Raw genomic sequence first — 25,708 nt, 5'->3', positions numbered from 1 at the left:
CTGAAACAACTGCCTGCAAAACAGTGGCCAGGGCATTTCAAAATCAAAAGTTATGTGAACAAGAAATTTTATGGACAATGTTCTATAGATAGACACCCAATGGAATAATCAGTGGTCAGCAACAATCAGCGAGGAAGGGCCTTTGTTCAAAAGCACTTCGATGATTTTGTCAGAACCGACAGTGACATTTTCAGTATCAGTATTTATTTCCACAAACTCTATCTACCGCTCCCCCCACCCCCACCCTTACAAGAGCTTAACTTAACATTCGTCTGCATCGAATACCGGAAGTTTGCCACCCCTACTCAACACGCCTGTTTACGGGCTTGAAAGAAAGCCAACAATTTTTGCAAAAAGTAGAATATTACAATCTCAATGAGAAAAGGAAAACATTGTGCTGACAAAGAAACTAACCAATAAATTTAGCATCGATGTCCTGCGTGATTTTCGTCAGTTCAAAGGAAAAAATTAAAGTGACATATTTTTAATTACAATTAAAAGCTGCATATTTACAGTGATCATATAAACCCAACATTATCGTAATACATGCATGCATAAAGTTTTTGAAAGTAAATCTAACAATTGTAATTGTGTTTAAAAAATTTAGACAGTCGTAATTTTCCGACTATTTGAATTTATACGACAATTGTGACCATCAATATGATAATAGGCTTACAATAACAATGATAATAGCCAACTTCACAATATGTTGGCCTTAAGTGAGTTTAAAAAGCTGATTTTAAAATATCTGCAGATTCAAAGTTTCAGAGCTGATTTTCTTTGTTATCTTCACCAGTTGAGTTATTGGTTTTTTGCAGTGGCCAACTTAATTTCTTATATCTAATTGAGCAAAATGCTAATGTGATGCTCAGTATTGGCGTTAAAGTAAAATTAAATATAATACCTTTATAACGAGACAGCATAAACAGGTTTTCAATGTAAACACTACTTAAATTTGCATTGCCTGTGATTTTCTCCTCCCCTCTTTATCAATCTCTTTATCACTTTCATCCGGATCTAAAGCCTTTGGGTAAGGATGTCATGACTTTATTCTCGCAATGTAAGTGCTCTCTCGAGTTCTTGCCTGCCATTAAAAACATTTTCGACTCGTTGAAAATTGATGAAATGAGTTCAAGAAAGCTTTAGAAATCGTTTTTGTGTGTTTAATGATAGGGAGCAAACCTTAACCTTAAAATGTCTACTTAGCTCTAAGTTTGAAATGACCAATGTCTCAACACTATCGACGAAAGATGTCATGAAATACAGATAAGACTTATATGAAGCCACAAGCCTAATAGAACATCTTATGTCTATATGACCAGTCGTCAAACTCTTTCACCCCTATACCCCTTCTAGCCACTCCTTCAACACAATCATTGTAAGTGCTAAATTCAAAATTTCTCGAATGAAAGGTTTGGACAGACTGTTTTATGTTACTGCAAGCATAGTATGAACTTAACATGCACTTATTTGTACTCTCCCCTCCCCACTAAACATGAGACGGCTAGCTAGTGATCAACCCTGAAAGTAAAATTATTATTTTAAGTAACAGGGCATAAGATCTATATGTATCTAATGGTTTGAAACAAATCAAAAATCTTTCCTGCACCCGGTTTTGCATTTATCGAGCTCTAAAACCATATCATAGTTAGGAGAACGCCCTGCTTTTACAGGAGAAAACGGCCAGGACACAGCCAGCACAAGTAGGATTTTCGTCCAAAGAGTCACTTGTTGTCTGGTTCGGCTTAGAAATCTGCATCCCATCCAGAAAGCTCATCAGGTGGGACATCTGAGCTCGTTGGAAAGTTGTCAAAATTTGAATGGTCCGTTGTTGACCGTACCTGTTTTTGGTTGAAATTCGTTATGAAAACAGTATCAAAACCATAGTACATTAAAAATTTCAGTGAAATGAAGGTAATAGTTAAGGTTAAACCTTCAAAATTAAGATAAGGAATGCAATACAAGGTTAAATAAATACGACGTTGACAAATGCTATAATAAGATAAACAAAGATATGCCTGCATAAATGGAAAGCATCTATGTATAATTTTGCCATCAAATAAATTACAATTTAAAATTAAGAAAAAGAAAAAGATCTAAGTACAGATATATATAAAATTTCCAGATAGAAGTTAAAGCATAGACTAAAACCACCCCAGGTTAAAAATGGCAGGGATAGCATTAAAAAGGTCAATACGATCTTGTTTCCATAATGGTCCCTCCATTGCATACTATCTACAATTGCTTTAAAAGGATTGATGAAAACAACAGAACAAATTTTAGAACTTGAAGGGATGCTGATTTTACAGAGATGAAAATAAAAATATTAATTAATGTTGGCTTGATAATTATAAAAAGCTTAGAGAAAGTTTTACCTTTGGCACAAATGGAGGCTTCAGCGTCTTTTCTAACAGTCCATGCCAATGAAATCCTTGAAACCATCTGAAATCAAACAAACTTGCAATTTAACAAAATCCATGAAACTTAACATCCTATATAATTACTTAAATTTACAAAATGAAGACAGACGTATCTCATAAAAGTTTGCTTGTAAACAGGACTGGATGATGTACAATGTGCAAGGATGATTTATGCTTGGTTTGATTTCGATGTTAGATTACAAAATTTAGATTAAATACTGTGTTATTCATGGGGTTTCATCGTTGAGGTATTTTAGCTAATGCTTTGATCACTAAATTACATACAGACGGTATCTCAATGTGCACTGGGATGAACACTGGAATAGAATCTTTAATCACACATAACACCCTTACTTGTGGTTTCTAATATCTTCTATACCATTCTTCTGAGCTCCTAACCTCTCACTGGGCTCATACCTAAAAGAACAATAAAGGTTTACGGAGTTCTCATTTTCATAACGAACATTGGTGCAAGGCTCAGTTGTTAGATGGCTCAGTTGTTAGAGGCGCTGACTACAGACCCAAGGGTCCGTTGTTCGAGTCTCTGGCATGACCAAACTTTCACCCAGAGTGAGAAGAGCCACCAGCTCTCTGTAATTCCAGGCATAGGAATCAAGAGGTGTGGTCATATCGAGAGGAAGGACCAGGACACTGCTCGAGCATAAGCTTCTCAGTGTCCTAAAAACTACCTTCGGATGCTAGGTAGAAAGAAATACAATACAATACAATACAAATACGTGGTCAAAATCTGCAATTGATACGCCTTTAAAAATCAAACAACTGCAACGGAAAACAGAAAATTTAGGATAATTTCCCTTTTCGGTTAACCTCTAGAACGACAAAATTAAAAATGTGACGTGTTGACGAAATATAACGTGTTGTATTCAAATAACATTTGACTAGATGAAGCAAAGCATTTGATTGGTGCCTTGATTTGGCCAATCGGCAAGCCCCATTGAAAGAATATGAAATCCTACCTGCAGAGCTTCTTGATCAGGTGTTTGGCTGTCCTCGTAACCACTGGAGGAAAATCTAAGGCTTCGATGCCTCTTAGGATGAAGTTATATGTGTTCATTGGATCCTCTCCATTGAACGGGGGGCTATAGAAACGAGTAAAACAATGTAGTACTGGGAGAAAGCTAGGGATTGAACAAATAGACCAAAAATTTGTAAATGGCTTTGAAAAAAGCAAACATTTAGTAAACGAAAGCTTTTCGTCTGACACTCTTCAGAGTTTAAAACGTCAGAACATAGATCGAAAACTCTACGCTAAGAAATATATATACCCAGTTGTGGATCGAAATAGGCCAATCAGAAACACGAGCACATGACTGTAAAGGTTGACCAATCAGTGCCGCTTGCCTATTAAAATGTTACCAGTGGAGTCCTAAGGTGAAAACGAACTCCTTTTGTCTACACAGTAGGCCTAAAATTATCAACGTGAAGAATTTCTTCACAGGCTGATTCCTCTCAATAAAATATTTAACTTATTAGTTGATTGAAAATGTACGAATTCATTATAATCACCAGTTAAAATAAACAACAAATCAAAATTCAAAACTAAATTTTCGTTTTGATAAAATTTTGTCTTTGTTTATTCTTGGATTGATAAAATGGAAAAAGATATGATATAAACTAGAAGATGAACATGACTCACTTTCCAGTCATAAGCTCAAATATCAAAATTCCAAGCGACCAATAGTCAGCTGCGAAATCATGACCCTAAGATAAGATATACAGAGTTTGAATCGATAACAAAAGCAAATAGTTAATCTTTAAATCGAAAAATCTTAACTTGCAAAAATAATATAATGGAGAAGCTTTGTAGAGCTCTGTAAAAGTCAATACAATCTCTAATGAAAATAATTTTGTGTAAATTCAAGATCGATGTAAAAATATAAAAATATATGCAAAGTAACAGCCTAAAAATTATAACGTCATAGTACTTTGTGGATTCTTAGCATTCATCGAGGAAGAGATTCAGTATCTGCTATTACCATCTGTTGTTCTAAAGGGTTGTTCTCCTTAAATCCACCTCTACAAAGTCTTATTCATATTTAAAGTCCAAGTTGAATATCAAACGACGAAGCTGAGATCGAGGATAAGGAATTAAGGAATTTACTAAAACGTTGAAGGGTGACTGCTACAAAAATTGAATAATATCAAGATAATTTCTAAGGGTATTTACATGCCTTTTAAACATAAATAATTATTTGGCTACAGTATTAAACTTGCTGGTCTGTTTTCCAAAACCTGAAAGCATATCAAATCGTCGATCTACCAATTACACTTGATTTTCAACAAGATGCATGACCGATTGATGACTCTCCTCTTAAATATACTTGCAGCCCTGAATTTTCAGTTCTAAGAATGTTAAAATCTCCACAATATTTCTACTTTGTCATATTGTTGAACGTTTGTCAAATACAGCGTACTAACCTTGTTGAGAATTATCTCAGGAGCTACGTATTCAGGAGTCCCACAAAACGTCCACGTCTTGCCAACACTCCCAATCTTTTTGGCAAATCCAAAGTCAACCTTGGATAAAAATTTGGAAAACAATAAGCATAAAATCATTCACAAAGTGAAACACAACTTGTTGCTTATATTATTGAAAAAGGACTAGCTGCAGTAACATATTGATTACCAAAGGGAACTCATGCTAAAAAGGCCGCAAGGTGGATTATCGAATCTTGCAATCTGATGTCTATAAAACATATGGTAGGAGGAACAATGCAAATTGACGATGAGCAATCCATTATGGCAACAGAATTTTGTAATACAACGATCCATGATGTAAACAAATGAAAATTGCTGTTTACTGGTCTGTCATATAGTGTTTGATGTATGATATTAAGTTGTAACTCCGAGTTTTACGCTAAAATAGACGATCAAACAAACTTATAATGGAACTATAAGAGATAAATTTTGGTTTTCAATATACATTATTTTATCATTTTTGTGTGTTTTTTGTCAATTTTCATTGCCCCTGATGAAAATGGTGATAGGATATGTGAATATTAACAAAAGAGACGTTTAGTAATATAGGTATGCAAATTCATTATAGTGCTTACCAACTTGACATATCCAGTATTGTCCACAAGCAAGTTCTCCGGCTGTCGGACAAAAATATTCAAAGTAACATAATGGTAGATGTGCGTCATGTCATACTGTCCACAGCATTTAGCATAATGTTGGCAAAGTTGGTTTTGGCAAAATGTTTGGTAGCTGATGTCTGACTTGTCTACTTCAAGCCAAAATGCAGTTTAAACAAAAGTTCGATACACGCTGAATGTGCTGATCGCCAATTGTTCAAAATAACGGTAGATAGCATTTGGAAGAAAAAAAATTAATCACGAAATTTTCAATCAATGAAAAATAATTCGGTAGGTATAGATTGAAGAATCCACACAGAAGAGAATATTCATACAAGTTTTAAAAAGGCTGTTAAAACATACTTTTAAATCTCTGAAAACAATCTTTCTTTCGTGTAAATAGGCAAATGCTTCAACAACACAAGCAATGTAAAACCGAGCAGTGCTTTCATCGAAGTAGTTTCTGTGAAACAAAATAAATCAATTTCTAGTGCTATCGTGCAGTGCATTAAAGTAAGTAGAGAGGGTTGTCAAGAAATTCCTTGCATACAAATCCTCCTATAATCCTGATAGTTTGATAATCTATTGTAACTAGTTGGTTTCATGTATTCTGCTATTTCAATGGCATTTGTATGTAGAGGAATTTCAAAATGAAACGATCCAGACCCCTAACTTGAAATTAGAGGTCTGGGGTCTACTTTTAAGTTAGGGGTCTGGGAAACAGGCTAATCTACTGGTAGTATTGTTGTCCAGTTAACGATGTAGTTTAGCATTTAAATGACAGGTCTTTGGAAAACAGTATATTTTTATGATCAGCAGTCAAAGAAATTCTTATAGCATCTTTCAAATCGATTATATTTCAATAAATTTCAGAAAAATTGTAGAGTGGTGGCTGAATAAGATACAGAAGCAAAAATGTCTATTTTATGACGAAAAAAGGAGTTATAGGGTGTAATAGAAAAGACAGTGAAATATTTCAATGAATCAAATAAACAAGAAACATTTTGAAACAGATTTCGTTTTGGTTAAAGGACGATAAGCTAGACTGAGGAGGTAGTAATTGAATTAATTATAGTTTATATTTTTGGAAAGGAAGTAATTTTCAAACAAAAATGACACAAAACGTACAATGAGATAAAAGGTCAAGTTTGACTACGAGAACTTAAAATGAGGCAACTTATAGGTAATATAAAAAAGTAAAAACAAAGAAAAAAAAACGTTAACAGCATCATTAGTAGATGAAAATACAACAATGATAAAAGTAACATCAAAATTTACAAACATAATAAAAAATTGAAAGGTCGCGTCAAAAACCAACTCTTCTTTATCACTGGCCAAAGAAGGGGAGGGAAAGATATTCAGGATAAAGAAGAGTGTTGGAATAGCTTAAAAAACATAGGATCAATCCTACAGGGAAAAACAAAATCTTAATGTTAGAGAAAAAACCAAGGCAGCTGGATTAGAATGCTTACCTATCGCGAAGAATTGTCCATAACTCCCCGCCAAGACAGACTTCCATCAATATATAAACATATTTTGGGTCTTTGAATGTTCTGTGAATCCTAAAATCAAAATTCGATTACATATTAAAAAAATAGTTCAGAAGCAAAGTCCTTTGCTACAAAACGACTCCAATACATAATAACTCGGTATGCTTTCTTTAGACAACAGAGTCAATATGCTTTCTTTTGACAATCGTCATAAGAAAAAAATCGGATGACCTTGGAAAGCTGAAGTTATGACACTCTACTTTGAAACGTTTCCTGTTAGTACCGAAAAGTAATTAGCACTTGTTATTAATCGTGTATAAAACATATCTTCAAAACAATGTTCAATCTAAGCCTGAGCATATTTCGAATACGTCACAGCTTGTCGTGTCATTGATGCAGTCACTGTCACGAAGAACTACCAATAATGGTATCAGATCATTAAGTTTTCAAGGGCCTAAAATCTGAAATTCACTCTCAGAATCAATAAAGACAGCACAAAATACTAGACAATTTAAAAATTTGATCAAAACTTGGTTCCTTAAAACAAGTGCGCATGCTCGTTTTGCAGTAAATGAACTGTCTTATGCAATCCTGTAAATTGCTTCATGTTAGTCTTAATTAGTGTATATTCACTATTGTAAAAACTGACATTAAATAATCTACAATACAATACAATACAATACAATACAAATACAATCTACAACACAATACCAAAACTTGGTACTTATCTTCGGACTGAAGATGCCAATATAAAGTCAACACCCTTCAACCTATTTATAGCTTACTCTTAGAACTTTCAGAAAGAAGATAACAATTCCTACTTGATTATAAAAGGGCAGTCAAGTTCCATCAGAATCTTCTTCTCGTTGTAAACATGCTCCTGTTGCTTCGTTTCAACAATATGCCGTTTTATCAGTGTTTTCAATGCAAATGTTTTGGATTTACTTTCACGCCTATCCAACACCTGCATGGAAAGATAACATATCAAACATCGTTACCCCAATATAAAGGATTCGAAATTGATGATGATTCTGTTACGATTAGAGGACGGATGTGATTTGAATGATTAAACGATGATTAAACGAGAAAAAATAAAATCTAGGTCTAATTATAACCAATCAGCTCTTAAACCCCGCAAAGAAGAAGGACATAGAAAATTACGAACTTACTTTTTTGATAGGGCATATTTTATTTAAAAACCCATTCTGCGCGACAAATCACAAGGTTTTTATGCAGAATACAATTTCTCCTAAAGAGCTTTCGTCACAAAATATCCCTATTCCCTATCGCTAGGCATAAAAATCAGATCCATTATCAAAATTAACTTTTAGATAAGATTTCATTTTTAGAACAAGAAGTAACATCTGACTTTCGAAAAGTAGGTTCTTCTTATCTTAGGCTGATATAGCAAAGGTTGATAGTCATCACGGCTTGCTGGATGTCATATTCACAGGAAAACATTCCCGGAACCTATACGATCATAATTGAGCCAACCAACCCCTTTGACATGTATGACATAAGCTTACTAGAACTATCCTTTTCAGATTCAGTGGGCCTTATACATCAAATGACGTTACAACAGCTTTGTTGATGATTGTCAATAAACAGTCTTACCAGGTCAACCCTTCCAAATCCACCGATACCCAGAGTTGCTATGGCTTTGAAATCTGTCAAATTGCATTCTGCGAATTCAGGAGCTATTCTGATCAAGATTGAAGTGCCATCTTCGCTTGATTTGGGACTTACTCTGGAAACACAAAAAATCATCCATATAAAATCTATGCAGTTTGTTTGTTTCTAAATTTATAATTGAATCAGACACGCTTCGATGTATATGACTTGTCAAGCGTCGTGAAAAATTTCACGTACACTGTAGCGTATGAACTCTTTGCATACCTGATAGCACCCCTTTCTTCGTCACCGTAGTCGATATTTTGGATGTTTTCTAACGCACCAATTACGTTTAAGAACGTTCTAAAAGAATAACAATGGAATTAAGACTAACGTGTACGGCAGAAGGGTCCTTTGCCTCAAAATTTATACAGAATTTCTCCTATATCGTTTTTTGACCACATTTGCAACAAAATTTCCTAACAGCGTCTTTTCAAGCAGCCATTTGAGAGTTCTTAAAAAATATTCACGAATACTGTAATTTTTCCCAGAGCTTCTTTGTTCTGAGATGCCTTTTTCAAATAATAATATGCGGATCTTTTACCTATTATCTAAGGTTTGTACCTTTCTAAACCAATGGCGGTAAGTTCTCTATTAAATATTATTCCTCGAGAAATATCGCCAACACACAGGAATTAGAGAGTATAAAGAATTTCGGCTCTAAAAAGGTATTTAACGAACAATCTTTATACATAAGTTTCAAAGTAATGAAATTCAGCTGTTCAAAATTTGCAATTTGGAGAAGCATATGACATTACGGGATAATTTTCGTTCTAAGTCAATATTTCAGCAGGATGAACATGACACAATATGCGGCTTATCGAATCTAATAGATTAATAAACGAAGCAGATGATATCATCGCAAAAAGCGGCATGAAATATCATTGATATCAATATTGGATTGATTTAAAATGATTAGCTGGAATCAAAAACAGTTTAAGATAAGCAGATTCTACTGGAAGAATAAATTATGAATTTTTAATACTGAAATACGAAAAAAACTAAAATCAAATGAATAATTACTCTCGTTCGATGACCATGCACTCAACTCCAGGCGAAAGAGCGATGATGCTAGCAGTCCTTACATCTTCACTGAAATCGATATGAATTGTTTTGATTGATGGCATTAGAATATCGTATAAACATTTCTACGTTTGTGTTGTTATCAATCCACTTTTATATTCTCACTTGAATTTATTGAATGCATAACTTGGGTTGAAACAATTTTTTGTTGCTGTTGTTGTTGTTTTACTGTTGCTGTGGTTGTTTTGCTGCTGCTGCTGCTGTTGTTGTTGTTGCTTGACAGCTATTGTTGTTGTTGTTTTGTTGTTATTGTTTTTAAAGCTGTTAATGTCGCTGATAAAACAAGAGCTTTCTGAAGCATTTCATAATCAAGCTTTATGATTTTTTAATTTCTAAGGAAATATTTCCAATTTTCCATGCAATTCGTTATCATCTTATCACACTATTACTGACATAATTTCATGACATTCTACCTTTATCTATTCACCTTTACTGGGAAGAGAGGGGGCAGGATTCACAAATACCATTTCGGCCCCTTACCTCAGCAAGGCTTTTTCACCAAAGTAGTCACCAGCTTCAAGTTGGCGAATTTCTTGAGGTTCATGATGACCGCTTATCATTTGAAGAACTTTCACCTAAATAACAAGAAGCATAGTTCAACTAAATTACAAAGGAAACTAATAACAGATAAACGAGGATAAAGAGCTCTAAAATAGATAGATAGACTGAAATAGATAATCACATGAAAATCATGAATAGGCTCAGATTGCTAACATTTGGTCCTTCTAAACTTCAATTTTCGTAGTTAAGGTAAAATCAATATTCTTCTACATAATTCTACATAACTTATCTTTCTACATAATTCAAGAAACTTCAAAATGACGTTGGCTACCTCTCTAGTAAACAAAAATCAAGCTGAGAAAAAGTATAGTTTCATTAAATAAGCCACTGAAAGTATATAGTCATACGTACTCGTCCTGACTTTATAATGTAGAAAGTATTTCCTTTTTCACCTTCCCTAACAATATAATCGTCTTCTGAATAAAAATCCTAAACAGAAAGAAAGAACAAATAACAAAACAATTAACAAATGATCAAACAGAAATGAAAATATACTAAGTATATATTACGCGGGCTTCTTTCTTATCTCAAAAAAGTCCATACAGCGAAGTAAAAACTAACGTTACGGCAAGAGGCGAGGTCTGACAACAATAAGTTTTTTGGGATGTGAAAATATACATTTGAAAAATACAAAAAAGTCAACGAGTCATTAAATCACTGTTCAAAGTGGTCTTGAGGGAAAACAATCGATTCAGTGATATTGTAATTGATGAATTAATCATTTAAATTGATTTAGTGATACCGTGATTGACGAATGATTGAGCTTTGAAAAGAAACAGTTAATTTCTTTAAATGCCATGGACTAAATCAAGCCATGAGAACTTGACTTTGGAGGACAATTAGGTAGGATACAGTGGCACCATCAAAGAAAGTTTGTGGGGGGAGAGTAAATTTTCCCCAAATGGTACTTAAGTATTGTCTATTTAGCTCTACTAAGATTGAGGAAATATACTGGGTCGGAAAGTGTCATATTTTTTTAATATTTACCTATAGAAGGAGCACTATAAGATTGGTGCGGTTATGTGATGTTGCAGAAAGAGGGTGTTTCTGTAAAAAGAGCTTCACCAAATAACCACAACATCATTGCCCTTCGAGGTATTCCTACTTCATACAGGTAAAGCCGGGATACTTTTTGCTTCATGGTGATTATCAACAGTTTGCTTGAAAAGATGATTGAGTTGTGTAACCGGATTCTAACTAGAATTAAAGCGACTAAGCAAGATTTCGAATTATAGGAACAATATATCGTTAGAATTTTTAGATGAGGGATAAGTAAGACCTTACGTTTTGTGTGGAGATTTATACATCATGGAGTAAAATATGATTTATAACGGCATCGTTAAGTAAGATTTCAATGCTATCTTTCAGCTTACTGAAGAAAACGTGAAGAAAATCTAGAAAGAACAGGTTATACCTCCTCAACCACATCCACGATTCTATACATCATTTCCTCTGACAAATCTTTCAACAGCTTGACACTAGTAAGAAGAATAAAAGGAATACTAAGAGCTATATGTCCAGTTCGTTTGACTTATATAAGACTTACATGACCCTGATTTCTTAAAAAGAGCCACTCAATCAAGGCAGTGGCTGGTGGTTCTTAATTTTTCCAAATTTGAGGCTACTTGCTTCTTGAATTACCAGAATGTAATGTAAGTTAAGAAATTTAGACAGAAGACACCATTTCACTGCGAAATGACATTGGGTTTGTACAATGCCTGTGATTTTCTAATAGTATTTACACATGATATACTCTTTCATTAAAGATAGTGCTAATGATTTCATATTGTTCTTGCATTCTACATGTTACACTACTCCAGCGTACGATTTCCTTAATTAGTTTCTAACTTCTATTTGGATCTAGAAATTTCTCCAAAGGTAGTATGTGTGTCCAGAGTCAGGTTGGGATGTGACGGACAAAAGTTAATGTGCAAAAAGCATGACTCCTTTTCAATTCATCAAACAGAACTATGTTCTACGTCTGTCAAACAGTGCGAAGAATGTCATTGGTAACTTTTGTAGTTTTACAAGGGGATGACAAACATACTCAAAACATGCCTGGTCATCAATTTTCTGCCTAATTGACAGCCTTAAACGAATGTCAAAGCTAAAAGCTATACGAATGTTAGAACATAGGCTCGACTATTGCATTCAACAGAAGGCCACAAAATTCTGTTTTCAAATCTAAGTTGCCGCTCATGAATTTAAAAGTAATTTCTTTAAAATCGTTTTCTTTGAAGCCATGAAATAAAGGCAAGATAATTCAATTTTTTCATTGATGGTAAAAGATAATGTTTGTGATGCAGATTCTTTTCAGCCGCAAGACTCATAATAAATTCATCAATCGGAATATTTTACATTTAAAAACGACAGCCCATCAGGATTACACAAATAGGATTATGTACTGTTTCATCTGCCTGTGTCGCCCATTTAATTAAAGCTAAAAAGAAATATTTCAAGACTTAGTCTCCTCGTAAAAAGTTTTCGAATTATCAACTCTCATTCTTATATTGGGAAATTAAATATGGGTACTTTTAAATTCGACGTTGGAAATTGACAAGCTGTGTGATGATTCTGATCATAATTATGACGATGCAAATTATTGCTATCATTGTTGATTTAATCTTATTTTGTAATTTTCATGCTGATGATGTTTGTAATTATGATGATGATTATGGTCAAAAAAGGATAATGATCATTATTATTTCTATCATGAGCATAATAATGATAATCGCCTTCATTATTAAATTGTTACCTTTTTAAGAATTTATGATGCTCTTCTCGTCTGATTATACCAGTTTTTCGCATTACAATTTGGAAAACACTTCGATCTATCACCCATGCTAGGCAGTTTTCGACAGCTGGAGGGGAAAAATATTACGTCACAGTTGAAGAAAAGCAATGTGCATGATTCAATGCCTTTTCTGCTGGTTGGGATATATTGCAAAAGGGTATCTTTCTTACCCAAGGACATGAACAAAAGCAGGGATTGTTTATGCAAATTAACTCATCTTAGTTAGGCTGCAAGTAAGTAAAAAACATGTTCAGACACACACAAGTAAATACAGATGAGCAGTAAATGGAGATAGTTTAGATATTTTTAAAAAGGTCGCTTACTAGTGAGGAATTATGGGCCAATTTGTAGGGTAAGTTTAGGGCCTAACTTGGACCTTCTCCACTAACTGTGCGCTAAAAGATCCCCTGTTGCATGGTCTTCAGACCTTCGTTGATGGCGCAAATATTAACATACTAAAAATACAAAAGATTTGTTTTGGATAACGAACGATAACCTTATAAAGAGACAGGGACTGAAAGAAAATTTCATGCATTCCGCCCCCCTTCCACTTTTTGCAAAAAAGGAGAGCTTTTTAACATATTCTTTTGTTGTGGGTTTTTCATTGGCCCTTTACTTGCCAACTTGCATCGGATGCTATGAATAAAGCAAAGGAATAAAACAAAAACTGAAGCTTTGATTACCAAACAGATTAGAGACTGCTGAATTTGCAACTAGAACAGAATTTATGAAAATTCAAAATTCAACAAACCTTTTACAGATGCTGTCCTTGTGCAGTTATAAAGTATGGCAAGTTCACCAAACAGAGTTCCCGGTTTCATCGGGTTTCCAAGTACTTCATTATCTTTGGAGACTTCAAGAGTTCCATCTGCGTGACAAGTTTAAAGTGTTAGAAAGTATTCAAGACATTTTCTATTATGGGAGCACTAAGCCAACAAAGCTTTGGTTGGAATTCCTAACACAACAAAAAAGCCCATCAGGTACAAAAAAGCCCTAAGGTACAAAAAACCCTAAGGTACACAAAAGCCCATCAGGTACAAAAAAAGCCCATCTGGAACAAAAAAGCCCATCAAGTACAAATAAAGCCCATCAGGAACAAAAAAGCCCATCAGGTACAAAAAAAGCCCATCTGGAACAAAAAAGCCCATCAGGTACAAAAAAGCCCATCAGGTACAAAAAAAGCCCATCTGGAACAAAAAAGCCCATCAAGTACAAATAAAGCCCATCAGGAACAAAAAAGCCCATCAGGTACAAAAAAGCCCATCTGGAACAAAAAAGCCCATCAGGTACACAAAAGCCCATCAGGTACAAAAAAAGCCCATCTGGAACAAAAAAGCCCATCAAGTACAAATAAAGCCCATCAGGAACAAAAAAGCCCATCAGGTACAAAAAAAGCCCATCTGGAACAAAAAAGCCCATCAGGTACAAAAAAGCCCATCAGGTACAAAAAAAGCCCATCTGGAACAAAAAAGCCCATCAGGTACAAAAAAGCCCATCAGGTACAAAAAAAGCCCATTGGGTACAAAAAAAGCCCACCAGAAACAAAAAAAGCCCACCAGGAACAAAAAAAGCCCATCAAGAAAAGAAACTGAATCTAAAAGACTGGTCTTTGAAGTCGATAGATTTTTAAACCATTCTATATACCTACCTCTTCGCACTATTTTCATTGCATGTTTTATAGGGTGCACCCATTAATTATATGCACAGAAACATCCTTCCAAAAAATGTACATACACCCACAAGTACAAAACTAATAACATTGTTGAGGGGCCCAGAAATATGTGAACGTACACACGAGTTAATAAATGAACACTCTTAAGGAAATAACATAGATTTTTACTCGTTAAGAAAATTAGAGTATAACAAAGAGTGAAAAGAATCAAGGACTGCATATTATAAAGACTCAAGAGCCAATTTCGGAGGCATAGCAACATCAGTGCTTCGCCTAAAATTGTTATTGGATTTCCATTTGAACCCAGCCACATGACAAGATTTATGTAAATCAACCATGAATTTAAAATACTTGATTTTTGCCTAATTCTATTAGCTACTTGGTTAGTTGCCAAGAATACAAATGGAAACAGTCGCGATTCATTCAATATAGCTCATTATGGCAAGTTTAACGTCGAGAAATGTTATCTGCAATGACATAAGACGTCTGCTTATTAAGAAGTCACAGAGATGGATGTTATCAAGGAATGATTGCTACGATACTAATCGCGTCTCCGCAATTCAAATTCATATGATAAAAGATGGAATGGAATTACTATAAAATTTTACACAACCTAGAGGCAATGGGTCATGTAGGGAAGGTTTCGAACATAAAAGAAAGTATAGAAGAATTCCAAAATCTTAAAAAATTGAAAACAAATACTGAGACATAATAATGTAAAAGAAGGAAGTGCAAAGAAGAAGAAGTCTCCAGGGGTAATTTTCTTCCCAAATAATTTAGTAAATTTTGACGTACCAGCATTCAAAAATCACCTTTCATAAAAATATCTTTCTATCGATCTATCACATTCACAAACACGGTTGGTTTCAAAATTTGTTTGTTTTATCCAATCTTAGCTAAAAAATTAAGGGTCGAAAGAGCGTTTGTTATGTTTCTGAGCTCTGAGAATTAAATGCTCGAGCCATCATCAAACTTCTTGGATTCTTTACTGAAATTAGTCTTTCGGCCCAATTGAATTTTTGCAGTGTCGAATTTAAACACTTTTAAAATCTAATGCTGCATCTAACATTTAAATGCGTAGAACCAAACAGCTGCAAAATCACAAAAACTTTGAAATCATCCAAGGTTTAAACGTTCTTTACGTATTTCTCTATACGATGAATATTGATTTTTTTATCTATTTGATCAAGCACATTTATTTGCCACCATGGCTAGTCTGAAAAGGAGGACAGATATATAAATAGTGAAAAATTTAAACATAATCTTGGTACATCATAGTGTTATTCAAAGGTAATATGCAGTTGTAGATTTTCATTTTGTAATGCCTAGGAAAACCTATGGCAAGAGTTTCTTAGCGATCAAGATAAATAGGTTTAATGAGATTAATAGAGGTATTTTTAAGTTGTGTTAAGTCGTTACAAAGATGGAATATTTGCTTATACAGAAGTTGGAAACATTTTGAATAAGACACACTTCGACGATCTAAGGAGCTTGGTTCCTATAAGTGACAAATCCAAGCGACAAATTCGATTTTAACACACCCAATCACAACACGAAAATGTTCTACGGTCCCCGATCCTAATTTCTCTCCCTGCAAACATTGCTTTTTCTCAACTCTGTTATAAAAATCATTTTGGTTTTTTTCGATGATTTGCAAAGTTTCAGAACTAATTTCACTAATCAGGGGATAAGTTGTTCTATTATGCTTTACTTCAATTGAATTTCATAAAATTTGTAGGTCCATTAAACGAGCTTGCAGACGATTTAAGGGTCATTGGCAAGTTTTACAACATGCATACATTAATTCCACCTTATTAGAAATGGAATTTGAAGATAATACGGGAAGGCGAAAACATAGCAGGCAACACTCCTGACAGTATAGTTTGATTGGTTGACAAATAAAAAGGAACCAATTTAATGCACTGCTTCTACCCTCGTGTTACTTGAGCATGCGATGATTTTGCTTATCTGTGTTTTCTCTGAATTTCGTGGTACGAAAGGTTTTCTGAGAAATGAAATGTTCGTCTTAGAAGTATATTTCTAGAGCAAGCAATGTCGTGTATTTCATACCTTATATACAGTTGAAGCTACCATCAGTTCAAATATCAATAAATTTTTGATGAATTCTTGCCTCATAATCAAATCAAAAGAAAATTCAAGATTTCATAGAGGCGTCAGACAAAATATTCTTGCTTTTCATCGCAAATTAAATCTTTTTATCGTGTTTCCTCATATTGGATAGTGTTTCCTCATATTATTCCCAGTATTAATTATGCTCCAGTTGCTATTACACTGAGTTGCACCTGGCATTCGTCCTGTATTGTTATCAATGTTTATTCTAGCTGTATTCATTAAAAGAGAATCCTCTTTGTTCAGCCCACGGTCATTCCATTTTTAATATTGTAGGACTCTCAGAAGACAAGGAAATGCGGGTTTCCCTGATGATTAGAAACAACAGAAAGAGCAAGGAGCTACTGCAAACAGTATTTCTCAAAATATCTAGAACATACAAAACTCCTCAACTCCACTACAGCCTAAGGAATTTCGCAAACAAAAACCTTGCAAACAGTCGCCCAACTCTAAAAATCTCCTTTCTGAATGATAATATATGTTTTGCATCATTTATTGCACGAGATATTAAAATGCGTAATAGACACCTGGTATTATTTACAATGCATTGAATTTGCGGACACAAATACATAGGCCATTCAGCATATTGTTTGTGCCGACATAGACCATTACAGAAATTATTGACTCGGTCTGTTTATTTAAAATGTCTGCTTAATGCAAGACTAGCGTACTTTGAAATTGGATGTACCCATGTGCTTAGAAAATTTAGTCTCTGCAGACTGCCTTTTAACCCCTAAACGGGCACTTGCCCCTTAACCCTGTTAAGAATGTGTCAAGTTTGGCAGTTACCCATATAGCCTACTTTATCTTATTGCTAAACCAAGTTGTAGGTCTCCCAATGAAAAATAAAGAAGTCTGCAATGCATACGACGTACCTGCCAAAACATACATCTCGTTGCCACTGTCACCTTCCTTGATGACATAATCACCAGCGTTGAATGATTTCAAATACATACATCCAACAATTTCTTGTACTTGACTTTTCTCGAGCTTCTTCATGAAGTTATTATCCTTAATAGCATTCTTAATGAGAGATTTGGCTCTGAAAATAAAGAAGTAATTCTGCTAAGTTCGATAAATTCTTTCGATAAATTCAAGAAGAACGGATCTGATGAAGATTTTTGAAAGGATACCAAACATTGCTCTGCTAATTGGTCATGCAATATAGAAAAGTTCTTAAGCACCTAGGTTTCACGGGAAGTACTTGGGCTGCTTAGAATTTTATATGAAGACACGTGGATGCATGGAATAAGAGGAATAGCTCAAATGACCTTCCATTGAAAATGAGCAGTTTGAGTATTAGCTGATAAAGACAATGACTAGTTCTGGGGTACACAGCACTAAATGGTCAAGAGAGTTGAACCTTAAAGGACTGAATGCTGAAGTCTTCGTTGTAGATGAAGTAGATGAAGAAGTAGATGAAGAAGAAGCTGGTCAAGAAGAATGAGAATAGAAAGTAGAAGTAGTAGTTGCAAGTAGAAGAGTAAGTAGAAGAATTAGAAGATGAAGAAGAGGTAGATGTAGAAGAGGTAGATGAAGAAGAGGTAGATGTAGAAGAGGTAGATGAAGAAGAGGTTAATGAAGAAGAATTTAATGAAGAAGAAGTTGATGAAGAATGTGAATGGAAAGTAGAAGAAAGCGGAGGAGAGTAAGTAGAAGAGATAGAAGAAGAAGAAGATGAAGATGATGAAAAAGAAGAAGAAGAAGAAGACGAAGAAGAAGAAGAAAGGAAATTTTCAGTTAAGACCTTTTTAACGTTTTCTACTTATATTTCTGTCGTAAATTTCATAAATGACCTTTTAAAATCGTAGATATTTCAGTTAGGAGGGAATTTTGAATGAGACCCATTCTTCATTTGAATTTGAATAGAATCAGTCCCTCTTTGGTAGTGCGTAAATAAAGTATAAGAACTTAGAAATTGTCTAGAAAAATATTTTCAATGAGAGTACTAAGGGACTCTGACACCAGTTGGAAAGCTGGGGGCGAGGGCAAATCAAACACTCATTATCTAATATGCATTAGTATACCGAGCTGGCTTGATATTCATTAGTAAAAGCATTGAATGTATAATAAGAAAAGGTCTCTTTTTTAGCTAGAGAAAGCAGATAAACCCTGGCTCGGTAGATTTAACTGGCTGCAGCAAGGTTCATTGAACAAAGCATTTCGAGAATTATTTCGAGACAGGAACATTTCTTATTTATTAGTTGCGTAAGTAGGGTCAAAAACAGATGGCGGTGGAAAAAACAGCCAAAAGAAGAAGCATGCTGAGAGTTAATAAGCATTGGTAGAAAGGGCATTCATAGAATGGAAAAAAATCTACCAGTTTACAATAAAACTTCTGACCAAAAGAATCGTTACGCTGACAGTGAGTCTTCATGCTTAGCAATAGGTGTGTTTGTTATCAATGGAGCTATTCAATATTGATTTCCTACGTTTAGGACATAATTATAAGCTGCTTAGGTAGTGTTTAACTCTGTAAGCTAACATGGTTTAGATATGGCGATCAACGAGCTTATATTGTCTGGCAGTACTCAACTGGTAGATATGGCTAGAATACAAACTGAAAGCTCTGTAAAACAATATATTGACGTTTAAGTTCTCCAGCCGAATAACCCAGATTCTTTTAAGCCTTGTAAATAACCAATGAGGCAGAAGATATAATGTGAAGAATATTTTTGCGTTGGCGTTGTTCCACACGATGACAGGAAAAACAAGCATGTTGGATTTTGTAAAAAATTCAAACGAAACAGTAATAGGATGTAGGTCAAAACGGTAAATTTCTCACAAGGATTTGTTGGGTGTGGATCAACTTTTGAATAGAATGAAATGTCAGGGCTAGAGATAAAGGATACAATAGATGGCAAACCAAAGGAAAAGTGAAAAGATAGGCCTAAGAAGTGGCTCCTAAGATCCATTCATTTGACATATGGTGTTGTGCATAGAGCTGGTGTTAGTAAATTCTAGCGTGGAGAAGGACTTTTTCGAAAGTTGTAAACAATAGTGGAGTGGGGCTTGTAGGCGTCTGAACTTCTAACATAAGTATCTGAAAAATCATAGGTTTGAGCTGTGTATATGAAGATTTTGCTTAGCCGTTCAGTGCTATGAAACTATTAAAAGCTGGAGAAAAAGAGCATTTTGAATCAAATGCTTTCTGAAAAACAAAGAATTCTTCCTCTAAAAAGATTTGCAATCGAAACTAAGATCTTCTAAGATCAATTATTCGTTGGTAAAATTGAAAGTGACTAAAAGGTTTCAACTTTTTTATAAAAGGTTCCTTTTCTAAATCTAAGATAGATATTGAATGTGAATATGTTATCAACATGATTCCATTTGTTGTTTATGCTTAAAACTATCCCTAGAATTAATTTTTGTAGACAAAGTTATACAAATTTGCGACAAAGTTATACGAATTTGGGAAAATGAAAGGAAGAATTACTTGAAAACACAAACGCAAATCCCTCGTTGCAGCTTGTTCGAAAATCATTATCAACTCAGTAAACAAATGCAGTTGTTTTGATGATGACGTCACTATGCACAACAGGAGAGCAGCATATGTGTGAACTGGGATTTCAAAATGAAGATAAAGAAAATCTACGAAACAAACTTACGATGAATCTTTAGGATGTTTCTTAAGCTCTTGCAACTTTGTCGCAGATTTGCGATCTCCGCTTTCGGCGCTCACGGCGAATCTTTTGTTACGCACAGCATTGACAGCAACGGCGAGAAATTTTGTTTTCGAATCCATCCGCGAAAAGTTCTGTAACTCAAGGTCTTTAAACTTTTTGGAAAGCGACAGTTTCGAGGCCTCTTCATTTTCTGAAATCGTCGCTGGGACGTTCGATTTTGCAGTCGCTTTTGTATCAATAACACACCGTAGTTGGTGAATCTCCTTTTGCAGTTGTGATATTTCGAGTTTCTGCTCCTCAATCACCTTTTCTTTCTCTTCGAGCAAAGAATTCCTCGCATCCAGCTCATCAAGCAACTTCGGATAATTCTGCTTTAATTGTGACAGCGTCATTTTCTCGCCATCGATGATTAAGCACTTCTTTGAGCTGGCTCCGTTGCCCATAATGTCGAACGGCATGCAGAATCTTCTGGTTGAGAATCAGCAAGGTTTGATTAATATCCAGTTTCAACAACTCTTGATTACACAATTCTTTCTCCTCAGCCAAGCCTCATCGGATCAAAACATAAACGAGATTTCATTACAAGCAAGCCAGAATTTAAAGCGATAACGAATCTGCACACACGACCAGCTTTCAAACTTATGAGCGAATTTTTAATACCCCTGGATCTTCTTTTAATAGAGTTATTTATAGCTTATTATTCCTGACCAGTCCATTCGGTTTACAGACATTCAGTGATTTTCCATGCCCATCCAAACTGTGCTTCTCAGATTGTTCTCTTTCCTGTTTGAATGAAAATCAAAACATGAATTAATAATAATAGTGAGCAGTAGTACAATAAGCAGTGAGATTTTCTAGCTTAAATATCATGCATCTTGTGTAAACAAAATTGCTTCGCGAGAGCTCATCTTGAGCCTAGAATTTTCCTTAAATAGAGATTAAACTTTTTAAAGAGTTTGAATTTCGATGTTTTGATATTTTTGCCGTTAATTGTATGTTGTATTGCCAATGCTCTCGATTCAAACCAGCGGTTGACACAGAAGAACATTTCGTTTGACCAATCATGCGACAAACAGTAGAAAGGTAACCACATGTTTAACGATTAATAACAGGGGCGGATCCAGAAACTGAGGCAGGGCAAGTCATGCGAGGTCTTCATTTGAAAGCATAGTTTTGTAATAAGAAATTACCACAGCAATCGGCAGCATTGCCGCTCAATAACAGCCCACTGCAGAACATCATGATTTTCTGCTGCAAGGAAGGGGGTGGGGTAAGGATTAATTTACGTTTTGAATCCCTTTTAAGACGTTCTTGCTACTTCTTCCTTGCGGATCCAAATTACCGAATTTTAAGGTAGGTTTTCGAGTCATATCGAGCTGGTAATTCGCTTACAAATACTTCGTACATATTCTTGAAAAGTGATTGAAAAAAATGAAGTGGTTGACCTATATCTAGATGGAATGGCGTGTCTGTTATCTGTTAAAGTTACAAAAATCCTTTGAGCAAGATGTTTACGAAATGGACAAAAAGATTTGCAAACTCGACAGATTTTCACTGGGTTTAATTGAAGTTATGGTGCTCGATAAAAGTTAATTTGTGCAAATGGTAACTGTGATATCACTCTTGTAGCATACATATTTCTTAAATAATCATAATGATGATGATGATAGTGATGATTGAGATAATGATAGGCGATAATGACGTCATTGGGACAATTTAATTAGGACCACTGAAATCAGCATGCCAAAACTTAAGAAAATCTGATTTCAGCCAAAATTTTTCTGCTTCACGAAAGAAATTGAAGCATTAATGCAAGATTTAAGATTTAAGCATGATTTGCTACAAGTCAAGTTGATTCATAGCAAAGAATTAAAACTTTTTCCTTAAAATTAGAGATGCCTCTTTACTCCAAGCACGGAACATTTTACCTCATGGGCCCCTTTCGATAGGCCTGCTCTAGCGTAAGGGTCAGGAATAAAAAGAGACGTAGTGTGTAATGCAAGAAAATTTTCCATCAATATCTCCATTAAAGAACTAAAACTTTGAATAATATATTGATAACTTAATACCACATTATACATGCAGCTACAACTGGTTCCCAACTTCAACTAAATTTAGAATTCTTCGACATTTGATATCTTCAAAAAGAAAAGGGAAGGGCTTGTGAACTAAGAAAGATGTTAACAAGCAACATAGGATAAATACTTAGGTACAGAACAGGACCCTGAATCTAAACGGCTATCGAGGGAAAATCAGGTTTATACCTAGAAGTCCTAGAAGTCATTCAAGAAGACGGACAAGAGGTTACTACAAAATGGCGTTCATTGAAGGGACAGCATTTTGGTGTGTATGAAAATGTATCTGAAAACACGACTTTATCATGTAGAGCAGCTGTTTGATTCTGTGTTGTCATAAATTAGCATTAACTGCCATGACACTATTTCAAAATCAGCTTACTTATAAGTAAAACAAATCCTAAAATCTTTTTTAGTCGTGAAGACGAAATGAGATATAAGTTGTTGCTTCTAAAGCTAATTGGATTAATATCGCTAATGTTATGAATCTTGCCTCTCATGGTCACCATCCTGATTTGTACGTGATGCGATTAGACCCATGGGTTGATAGCATTATTTCATTGTCAATAAAAACATTGTAGGGAAAGGTTTCGTCTGGTAACTATCTTCAGAAACTGTATCCCTAAGAATTATTTGTAGCTACATAGCATCCTGTTCCAAACGAAAGCAACCTAATAAATAGCTAAATGTCGAGAAAAAAGCTTTAAGAGAGAGACGTTATGATGTGATGTTGACATGTCTAGCACATTGGCCTAGAATCAGTCCGTCATGATGACATCTAAAGAGACAGAAAATATTCTCCGAGAAAAAAGTAATATGGTGGGAAATCCTCAAGTTGATCGGGATTGTTGTTGAAGAGGGAATCAATAAAAAGACAAGCATCTCAGTGGCAACATCAGTCTTTATGGAGTGGGTAAAAAAAAGTGCTGCCATAAGAATGTAAATATGTCATACTTTGCTTACTGGGAAAGTCAATCAAGGGGAAGGACCAGGGGGCATGAGGTAATAGCTTCCAAATTTTATCAAAATACGGATCATAGATAGTGATAGAATTGATAAAAATATCCTGGGAAGGGATATGCCCCATACCTCAAAATATGTTTGAAGAAAAATGAAATTGCTAGAAGAAAATTGAACTTAAGTAGTGCATAAACGGCGTTTACTCAAACATTTTCAGTGAGCTTCGTCCATAGCGACGCCTTTTCTTTGTCAGCAGTTGCTGCCTCCAGTAAAACTCGTGATGTCTATCGTAAGTATTTAAGGAGGGCTCATTCAAAGCTATATCTTGAATTTGCGCTTCAAAGAAAACACCTTTGAGAACTTGACTTCCAATATCTATAAATCACGATAACAAAAAACCGATGGCATACTCCAGAGAATTTTAAACAAAACAAAATACACGTATTTTGGTATTTGCGATGTCATATTATGTCTAGCGAAATATGCTACCAACATTTAGCCAACAAAGTTATTAACTGAAAACTTATACTTTAAAGGAAAGTAATTACCCATGAATTGAAAAGAAATATGTAGATGGTCGAAATCATTCATAACTTCCACAAATCATTTACTCATAAGAGTCATCTTGAAATAACATAATTAGTTTCATATTTTTATGTCAGAAGCTTGCCTTCACAAATGCGTTGTTGAGATTCAAAACTTTGTCATTATACGTCAAAGACTTGTTGGCATAACGCTTTCGACCCAAACAATCTTACCAATTATTCACAATCAATTCCAAAAGTTTTTTATCTACCAACTTAAAATATGGAATGGACATATGGCCTTTTCCCTTCATTAAAAAAATTAACTTGGAACCTAGATGTGGAAATCAATAGTTTTGAAATTAAAAATCTCTCACTAAAACAACGAGTGCTAAAAATTTCTGCAGCGCTAGGCATGGAATGGAAGAAGGAATACTGTTTGTCACCTCTAGTTTCTTTCAAAAAATATTAGTGTTTTGCAAAGGTGTTTTGTGATGACCCAGCTCTTATACTGCTGCGCTATCGTCTTACAAATCAAAGATAGTTCGCTCTATAGAAACAGCGAAAGATTAGATGGATTGATATCAGTTTTAACTTGAAGATTTAGAGTTCTGCATTGATTTATGGAGGTCTCCGTGCCAGTTTTCAGCTCGTGTGGTGGCCTAAATCTTCTCTTTGGCTACGCATTTTGGTTTCCATCTAAAGGAATTACCAAAGAAATGTTGGTAAACCAACTTACCAGGCAAAGTTGATTTCTTGCTCGTCTGTCAATCACATCTGATGACGTTACATACGATTTTATCACTTTAACTAATTCATCAGTTAGCATTAGAATACGATAAATCGAGCTAGACACGAACAGTACTGAAAAAGAGTAAGTATTCACATGCTTCATACGCAAAAATTAGCATTTGACAAACGTTTTCAATGCAGCATTGAAAACGAAATGCTCCTGGTCAACTGCAAATAGGCCGGTTATTGTTTATGACAAATACTCACCTGCAACTCGTATAGAACATCAAGTCAATATACGTACACGCCATAGAAACTTGCGAATACTGGCAATAATCAAACAATTCGTTCACATTATAAACCAAACCAAGAATTAATTAACAGCTGAACATTATTTGAACAGTTTTTGAGATTCTTCGTCAACGGTTCCAACAAGCTTCTGCAGGCTTATTACGGACCTGTTTGTTTGCCCCAATAAGCTTTTGTGACTGGCTCATTAGGGCTTTCTTGGATACCAAAATGAAAATGCAAGTAAGAGGAACATAAATTTGTATTTCAATGATCGAATCGAAAACCAATATGCAGATACTATTTTCAAATTTCTCGTAACACGTATTTCTTGCTGCTATTGAATGATTTCATGATTCCGAATAAAGGTATTAGGTAACGAAAAATTCCCGGCACTTTGTGACAAGTAAATTTTTGGTATAATTTGTAGCGATAAAAAAATCACCATGTAATTTTACTTCAATCGGGTGAAAGTTAACCCCCGTTTTCACTGACAATTTGACAGTAATTTGCAATAGATCTCTCATTACAACATCTACTTTGATCGGAGGCCCACGCCAACAAATGTGTGCGCTTGACAAAGAGTA

At 34.8% G+C, this 25,708-nt stretch overlaps 1 protein-coding gene across 1 annotated transcript; it reads right to left on the bottom strand.

Moving 5' to 3' along the window:
* Positions 1-432: 432 nt before the first annotated feature.
* On the bottom strand, positions 433-24,987 carry LOC135696479 (cGMP-dependent protein kinase 1). The gene is made up of 21 exons (XM_065215895.2): positions 24,841-24,987; positions 20,525-21,325; positions 17,792-17,958; positions 13,866-13,982; positions 13,076-13,181; positions 11,735-11,798; positions 10,672-10,749; positions 10,240-10,334; positions 9,700-9,768; positions 8,902-8,979; positions 8,620-8,752; positions 7,827-7,969; positions 6,988-7,077; positions 5,879-5,978; positions 5,495-5,536; positions 4,860-4,958; positions 4,078-4,142; positions 3,398-3,520; positions 2,775-2,837; positions 2,376-2,442; positions 433-1,841 (listed from the first exon to the last, which is right to left on the bottom strand). Exons 2-21 carry the CDS (start codon positions 20,998-21,000, stop codon positions 1,746-1,748), a joined length of 2,271 nt encoding a protein of 756 aa, XP_065071967.1. The 5' UTR covers positions 21,001-21,325; positions 24,841-24,987; the 3' UTR covers positions 433-1,745.
* Between the last annotated feature and the right edge of the window lie 721 nt (positions 24,988-25,708).

The sequence above is a fragment of the Rhopilema esculentum genome, chromosome 17 (assembly GCF_057945365.1).
Source record: "Rhopilema esculentum isolate cy_ngs chromosome 17, ASM5794536v1, whole genome shotgun sequence".
Taxonomy (NCBI): domain Eukaryota; kingdom Metazoa; phylum Cnidaria; class Scyphozoa; order Rhizostomeae; family Rhizostomatidae; genus Rhopilema; species Rhopilema esculentum.
The sequence above is the reverse complement of the archived record's forward strand: the minus strand, read 5'-3'. Positions and strand labels throughout refer to the sequence as shown.

Excerpts from the sequence above, each read along its gene's own strand:
- LOC135696479 (XM_065215895.2), bottom strand. The coding sequence starts at position 21,000 with ATGCCGTTCGACATTATGGGCAACGGAGCCAGCTCAAAGAAGTGCTTA. Across the intron at positions 8,980-9,699 it reads TGCATGGTCATCGAACGAGA|AACGTTCTTAAACGTAATTG; the intron begins GTAATTATTCAT and ends TTATTCTTTTAG. Across the intron at positions 4,143-4,859 it reads CTGAGATAATTCTCAACAAG|GGTCATGATTTCGCAGCTGA; the intron begins GTTAGTACGCTG and ends ATCTTATCTTAG.